The 8137-nt window shown below is 43.7% G+C and overlaps 1 protein-coding gene across 1 annotated transcript; it reads right to left on the bottom strand.

Moving 5' to 3' along the window:
- Positions 1-3468: 3468 nt before the first annotated feature.
- On the bottom strand, positions 3469-7924 carry Znf232 (zinc finger protein 232). The gene is made up of 4 exons (XM_023723416.1): positions 7796-7924; positions 6497-6853; positions 6037-6235; positions 3469-4500 (listed from the first exon to the last, which is right to left on the bottom strand). Exons 1-4 carry the CDS (start codon positions 7922-7924, stop codon positions 3737-3739), a joined length of 1449 nt encoding a protein of 482 aa, XP_023579184.1. The 3' UTR covers positions 3469-3736.
- Between the last annotated feature and the right edge of the window lie 213 nt (positions 7925-8137).

Raw genomic sequence — 8137 nt, 5'->3', positions numbered from 1 at the left:
ATTCCTTTAAATATTTTTGAGGTTTGCCCTGGAATAGTTATTTGGGAACTTTTTTTTTTTTTTTTTCTCAAAGATACTTAAGACAGAACTGTTGAACTCTCTTTATCTCTAAACCCTTCAGTCTGTCTTCATAGGGCGATTTCTGAAGCAGGCATTCTACTCAGTGGCCACATCCCAGGAACCACAGTGCAAGGAAAAACTGCAGTAGGAAGATGGAACAGTGAAAGGATCCTACTAAATTAAATGCTCAAAGTACTTCATTCAGCCTGCTAGTTCTTTTGCCAGTGGCTTTTTCCAACAGACATCTTCATTATGTAGTCAGGGCCCTTACCTGTTCCCACAGATGAGATTTTTCTGGTGGCATCAAAGAAATTGGTATGATAAAGTACTCAGAAAGGACTAAGATGTAAACAAAATTGTTTTAACTGCATTTATCCCATAACTTTGGTTTCATTATAAAAAGACTTTGCTTATGACCCCTGAAAATGGGATCAGGAATTGACTAAAATTCTCCGTGGATGTAAGTTCCTCACTCGTACTTACATTTCCCTTTGATGAGAGCTTTCCCAGGTGTGTAGCTGAACAGACAAGAAGCTCTGTGTTAGAGGATGAGTCCGTATCTTTCCAATCTGTCTCTCTGCCCATAAAGCACTTGAGTGACCACTTCCTCCAGACAAGTATATTTATTTACCAGTGTATTTGTTGTAAAAATTAGAGTATTTACAAAGCATACATAGGTTCCCCATTAGGTTTCCAAGATAAAGAATAGTCTCTGTCTCCTTTTGTCTCTTGCTGTGGACAAAAGACTGCAATTTTTGCAGATGAGTTTATTTGTTCAGCTGCAGGGCCGGGAACCTCCTGTTATCAGAATGAACTGCAAAGTGCATGTGTGCTCAAGGCACTTACACAGAAACAGGACCCAATTACTATACAAGTAGGGTTTGCCAAGGGTAAGGAACTAGTTCCTAAAACAACCACACTGAGCACACATGACATTTGCCATAGTAGCTTCTTTTGCACTTAACAAAGGCAAAAGATGACTCAGGTCAGTGTATTCTGCCTACAGAGTATTTTTCTGGTTTTATCTCTCTTCAGAATGCTGAATACAGAACTGTGTAGTTGGAACTATTTCTGGAGTGACCACTAAGGCCAGCACTCTAATCCACATTGGTGACCTCTTATCCCCATCCTGCTTCCCCTCATCCAGCCTTGTCCCCTCTGGGACCAGAACTCTCCTTCCCTCATCAATAGCACCACTGGGTTGCAGAAGTGTGAAGACGTCTCATAGAGTGGACATTGCCTTCCAAATTGTTTTCTTCTTCCTTACAGTAATAGGGTTTTATTGTTGCTGTTTTTGAGACAGGGCCTCATGTAGTTTAGGTTTGGCTTGAACTATGTATCCAGGTTGGCCTCAAATTTGTGAGTCTCCTTCCTCAATCTCAAGTGGAATTTGCCACCACCACATCAGCTCAAAGTAACAGTTTTAATTGGGCAAATGGCCATCTTGCTAGAAATGTTTTCTAACTTCTCTAGAAGATAGATGTGGCCTTATTGACTTCTCATCAAAGGACTGTGTTACATTCTATGTTTACTGAAAAGGAAATCACTTTCTTGTGAATATTGTTTCAGTTTTACTGAAAGTTGGAATATGGGTATGGTTAACAACCCACCTTCAACACACAAAAACATACTAGCCCAAGCAGGGTGCACCAGCACACATAACCCCAGCACTCTGGGAGGCTGAGGCAGAAGGACTGTAAGCTCGAGCTCAGCCTAGGCAATTTGGCCAGATTCTGTCAAAAATTTTTTAAAAGGTTGGGGATGGAGCTCAGTGCAAAGGACCTAGGTTTGATCCCTAGTTCTAGGGGGCTGGAGGGTATGGTAGATATCCTAGCATAGGGGAATGAAGAGTAAGTCATAAAGTATATAGTCCCTGAATTATTTGGTGAAAATAAATTGAGCTGCCCACTAGACCACAGCATGGCATTTTTCTGTACAAGGCCATATGGTAAATATTTTAGGCTTTCTGGACCACAAGTCTGTCACATCTTTTTTTAAATACCTAAAAAATACAAAAATCATTCTTAGCACTGTGTGCCCTACATAAACAGGCCATGAGCTAGATCTGACTTGACCCTGAAGCTGCAGTTTACTGACTCACTGCTACCTCTGGATGTTTATGTGACAAAGAAATAAACTTGTATGTTAGTTAAAGTCTTCTCTAGGTCTAGATAAAAGGTGACTTATGTAATTACAAGGAAAAAAGCATAAAGGCAGTGGGTAGAGAACAAGCATAGAAGTCCTGAGGTGGAAAGGAGCTTGAAATGGGGGCCAGTGATCAACTTACTGTCTCCTATTTCCAAATCTGTTTTGCTTCATCATCAAGCAAAACCAAGTGATATTTTTCTTTTGCCAGGTAGTATAATGTTTTAGGCTTTGTCAGTAAGGGCTACTGAAAAGACAAGGCAAAGAGGGACTGCTTTAAGTTTGTCTTGCTCTTATAGCACACCTACTACTCTTGTGTGTGATTCAGCAGTACCTACCCTCCAAGGAGTTTCCTCTGCAGCTACGCTAGTGGCTTCCTGCTCATTAGCCCTGGCCTGCTGCACTTCAGCCCAAGTGGGCTACAGCCACTATTGTGTTGACAAAATTAAATGAGGTCAAAAATTTTTTGTAGGGCCAACAAGATAGCTCAGCAGACTAAGCACCTGCTCTGGCAAGCACAAGAACCAGGGTTTGATCCCTGGGATGTGCTGAGCCAGCAACTGAGTCCAAGCATGGTGATGTACACCTGTAGTCCTTGCACTGGGGAGGCTGAAAACAAGAGAATCACTATAAGTCCAAGCTGCATAATGAGACCCTATACCAAATACATAAATGGAAAAAAAAAATGTGCTCTGTTGCATTTACTGATCTCTACTGTATGAATATTCTTGCTAATAATTTTGATGCAGCCTTGGGAATAGATGTACAAGACTGGCTCTTGCAAGCTGGTGCTAGCACACCCCTGCAACAGCCCTACTCTGTCCAGTGAGGTCTATAGTTCAGTCTTGGGCTGGGGTGGAAGGGTGGGGGCTTCTAAGCTCTTCTTGAGTATTTTCCCTTGCTCCTACAAGTAATAGCTGTACCCTGTTCCAGTATTTCTGTTCTTTAGTGACTGAATTACCTTCTTTATTATATAACCCTTTTTGACTGGTTAAATTAAGCTTTCCCTGCTTAATTTACTAGTGTGGTTTCCAACTCCTATTTGATCATTTGTAGATGATCCTGTTCAATGACACAGACTAATATGGGTATGAGACACACAGGACCAAATATTTCACAAGAAAATTTGGATATAATGATCACTGTTTGACCAGCTACTCTGTGCCAGGAACAGAACTCTTTTTGGACACAAGGTCTTACTATGCAGCTCAGGATGGCCTAAAACTCAAAGCATTCCTTCTGCCTCAGCCTCCTGAGTGCTGGGATTACAGGTGTGTGCCACTATGCCTGGCTAAAACTCTTCTGAAGTAGGTATTATTATCCTTATTTTATTAGTGGGCAGCTCAGGAAGTTGTTCAAATTTATGCAGGAGAAGCAGCACAATTTGGCTATCATTTATAGCCAAAGGAATCCTAATCAAAACATATAAGGTAATAAAATCTGCAGTAATATGAAGTTTTTCCTAAATCAAGAAAGACACAGGAAAAACCTTAAGGTGCTTATAATTTTTATGGGTGCTTGTTCTAAGTGATTAGACAAAAGTACAAGTCTGTCTGGAGACTGTCTCACCTTTGGTACACTTTGGTATACTTGCTTTGTTCTCATGAATTCTCTGATGTCTAATAAGCTCTGAACTCCATCTGTAAGCTTTCCCACATCCTTTACATATAAAAGGTTTCTCTCCACTGTGAATTCTCAGATGCTGACTTAGATATGAGCTTTGACTAAAGGCCTTCCCACATTCATTACACTCATACGGCTTTTCTCCTGAATGAATCCTCCGATGTTGAACAAGATGAGCACCCCACCTGAAGGCCTTCCCGCATTCATTACATTCATAGGGTTTCTCTCCTGTATGAATTCTCTGATGCTGAATGAGGTTTGAGCTCTGATTGAAAGTTTTTCCACAGTCACTACACTTAAAGGGTTTCTCTCCAGAATGAATTCTCTGGTGGATTACAAGATGTGAATTATAAATGAAAGCTTTCCCACATTCACTGCATTCATGGTCTTTCTTGCCTGTAGGAGTTTTCTTATGGGTGACAACCATCTGTCCGAGACTTTTTTCCTGAGCAGGGGATGGCCTTGGTCTTTTCATTTTGGGATTTCTTTGCTGCTGTTCTAAGGTGCCTTCAACTTCTGAGGTAGCTTCAAATGTTGAGGTGTCAGTGGTAAGGTTTTCCAAGAATATGTGTGATTCCACTTCAGTAATGGGTGGCTGTGACAGTGATTCTTCTTCCTTGAGTTCTGGAAGATCTTCTGCAACAACCGATGGAAAATCTAAGTGTACCTGTTCTGAGTGTATGGAGAAACAACATTTGGATTAGGATTTACATATCTAAGATGAAAAAAACCCTTAAAAGTATTATATATATATTATAATATATATATTATATATATATATGTGTGACAAAGACTGGAAGGATATTTACTTAGATATTATGAATGGTTAGTCTCTTGGTGATGAGATTGGGTAGGGGAGATTGCACAGAGGTTTCTTTTCTTTTTTTCTCTATCTTCATGCTTACATAGTTTTTTAAGTATTCCACAGTACAATTCTTTTTTTTTTTTGTATTTTAGGGAAGGGTTTACAGGGTGTTCGGTGTCTCACTACTAGATCTGACTCATAGCAATCCGCCTGTTTACAGCCTCCGAAGAGCTGGGATTACAGGCACGAACCACCACGCCCAGTCTCAATTGCTGTCTCAGCACACCTCAGGGGTGGGGCCGGCATAACAGGCCCAGAGATCAAACCCCTGCCCTCTGTGCCTGCTTGCAGGCGCTTTAATCTGCTGAGCTATTTATTTGGCCGGCCCTCACAGTAGAATTCTTTAAAAATGTATTTAAAAGACAAAGTAACTTTCAAAGCATAGGCTTCTAAGAATTCACTCCTAAAAAATAATAAAAAGTATTTTCAAGCAACTGGGGAATGGTTAACTGATGTTGGAAAGCAAGGGAAAAGTAAGATCATTAGGATTAGGAAAAGGGATGTTCTAAAGGTGAAACTCCTGGCTCTGTAACCTTCACCCCTTCTCATTTATGTCCCTTCCTTATAAGTCTCCAGACGCTGAAGAGGATCACCATGCACCAGGCTCCTCAGAGAACTCAGCTCCCTGCCATCTATCTGCTGTGCTTTACCTTTCTTTTTGATCTGTTCCTTTAAAAGGAATAACAGAGCCCCCTCCCATCCCCTCCTCCACTGAATACAGCCTTTTGTAGGAGAAGTGAATGTTTAGGAGATACATACAGGTAAGGCGGATGTTTCCATAGTTAATCTGAAGAGTAGGAGGTAAGTACAGACATAAAGGTTTAAGATGGGAGCGAGGGAAGGTGGTAGATAAAGACGATGGATTGTGTTTCTCTCACAGGAGAGCTTCATAAATTTTTTTAAAAACTATGTTTTAGAGAGCATGAGGAAGCTAAAAGGAAAATATTTCAAGGCTGATCTCTAGTTCCAGGCAGAATTATTATGGACTATGTATCAAAAGTAATAGAGATAAAAAAGTTCCAAGTGAATAAACATTTTATGGTCCTTCTTTAGGGCTCCCTAAAACTAAGATACTAGTCAACCTTTATATTCAGAGAACTATCTTATAAGATAAGTTATTCTTTTTGGAGGGGGAGAGGTGGTGGTGGTGTTAGTGACTGAATCTAGGAGCTCTCATATGCTAAACTACTGAGTTACACTTCTAACCCTATGGTAGCTTATTCTTATTTCTAATTTTAGGGTGATGAGACAGACTAACTCACCTAAGTGGTATGAAAAGACCATAGTGATTATAGCAAATACAAGCACCTAATATGTGCCCCTTAAAAGGAACTAGTCAGTACCTTTTATTTTCTTTTCTTCCTCTTCCTCCCCAGAACTCTGTTTCTCACCACTCTCTGGGAAGGGCTGGGTCTCCTGAAATTCACATTTGAACTGGATCTCCTGAGGTTGGAGCTGGATGCCTGCTGCCTGTTCTGGTCCCAGAGGTGCCTTCTCCTCCCATGGCTCTTCCTGTGCAGGTCCACATGCAGGTCCTGGAACCTGCAGGTGATCGGGCACCACTCATTTTATGCGGGACCAACACTTCCAAGGAGACTTTAAGAGAGCCTCCTTGGAGTTAGTACAGGGGAAGGAAGAGGAGTTAAGAGTCTTGTTCTCATTCAAAGGTTGAAGGAAGAAAAGACAAGAGACAGAAACACATATTAACTGTTCTACCATGGTAACTTCCCCTACTGCTGCCCCTCTGTCCAGCCTGAAGGTCACTGATCTGGTTCCCACAACAGATCAAATCCCCCTTCCCACCTGCAGTCCTGGTTCAAGTCCTTTCTTTAAGTCTTCTAGCACAGTCACGGCCTCTTCTCCACTCTTAGGGTGATGTCCCCGCACCCACTGGAGCTCCTCTGGCAGGATGGTCAGGAATTGTTCCAGTACCAATAACTCCAGGATCTGCTCCTTAGTGTGGCTCTCTGGCCTCAGCCATTCACAACAAAGTACCCGTAGTTGGCACAAGGCCTCCCGGGGACCAGGAACTTCCTGGTAGCAGAGCTGTCTAAAGCGCTGGCGGAAGACCTCTTGACTGGTACTGTGGTTCCCTGGTAGCTGAGTTTCATATTCTGAAGACTGCTCCTCTTCCTTTGGCTCCAACATCATCTCTTGTTCCTATGCACGAGCTGTCAGTGACCAGCTTTGCATAAAGTCCACATCAGGTGCAATCTTTTAGGGTCACCCTGTAACAAGAAGAAATCTTTCATCATCTCCCCCCATCCCCATTCATTAAACACATACTTGGCAGCTATAGTCAAACCTTTAACAATACCCTTCACTCCCTCTTTCTACTCCAGTCCTCCCCTGCTCCCTGCTCCACTAATATCACTCCTTTTGAGAAACTTACAATCTGGTGAAGAGAAACGTGACCACTGTGAAGAAGCAAGTGTGAAGCAAAACGCACGTGCACAGATTCCAAGCCCAGGGCTGACTAGCTTTCAGTGTGTGGTGCAGGGCAGGAAGACTCCTTCTAGGTGACCCCGTCACCCCTCCTCAAAATTCTCTGGTAGTGCTAGAGCAAAAGAAAAACACAAATTCTCTGGAATTTGAAGCAGAACCTTGCCATACGGCGGTTATGAGCATGATGTGAGGTGTCTAACAGGGAAGAAGGCAACAATCCTGAGGACATTAAAGCAGCAGTCAGAGGTACTTCTGGCCGAGGACAAAGGAGGCGCGAGGACAAACACAGCCGGTGTTTCAGAGATGCTCTGGCACAGCCAATGTCCGGCAGAACTTGTGTCCAGCCTTGCCAGGTATCCACCCAAAAGCCCAGAGGAGGAGCTGTGGTGCTAACCATACCCCATTCGCACTCTTCACTTTCCCCACTTGGGCCCTAGAGAAGAGAAAAGGCCAGGAGATTTACCCAGTGCCCTCCCCAGCACGTGACGCGGCGCAGGCAGAGGGTAGCGGGCTAGTGGGGACCCCAACCCTTGTCCGCACAATCCTGCGGAGCTGCCTGCGAAGCCATTTCCTAGCAGAACTCCCGCTGTATGCAGTGTCCAACAAATGTAGGAGGGCCAGTGAGATGAATCTCCAGGGGCCGCCGACAAGACTCACCTCACAGGGCCAGAGGATTCCAAGAGTACCGCCGCACCGCGCCACTTCCACCCGCCTCCGCTTCAGCTTCGCGCCTGCGCAGCCAGCAGGACTGCATTTCCCAGAAGTCTCCACGCTATCTGCAGCCATTGGAGGACGCCTCCTAGGGAGGAAGTGTACAGGACTCCTTTGTGCTTGAATTGCAGGCCGCCGGGTTCTTTGGAGGCCCCTGGGAGTTGTAGTTCGTGACTGAGGCCGAGGCCGAATGCCCCTTGGACCAAGTTTGGCGAGGCTTGCTTTTTACGGATTGCACCCTTCTGTGTCCCATAGGCTTAGGCTTAGGGAAATGCTAGCGAAACTCGG

This window comes from Octodon degus, unplaced genomic scaffold (assembly GCF_000260255.1).
Source record: "Octodon degus isolate 3935 unplaced genomic scaffold, OctDeg1.0 scaffold00098, whole genome shotgun sequence".
Taxonomy (NCBI): domain Eukaryota; kingdom Metazoa; phylum Chordata; class Mammalia; order Rodentia; family Octodontidae; genus Octodon; species Octodon degus.
Note: the sequence above shows the minus strand (reverse complement) of the source record. Positions and strands in the feature narration are given on the sequence as shown.

What these genes read in the sequence shown, in the direction of transcription:
- Znf232 (XM_023723416.1), bottom strand. Translation starts at nt 7,924, where the DNA reads ATGGCTGCAGATAGCGTGGAGACTTCTGGGAAATGCAGTCCTGCTGGC. An exon ending in GAATCCTCTGGCCCTGTGAG is followed by an intron (nt 6,854 to 7,795) that starts GTGAGTCTTGTC and finishes GCTCGTGCATAG; the next exon opens with GAACAAGAGATGATGTTGGA. An exon ending in GACTTGAACCAGGACTGCAG is followed by an intron (nt 6,236 to 6,496) that starts GTGGGAAGGGGG and finishes GATCACCTGCAG; the next exon opens with GTTCCAGGACCTGCATGTGG.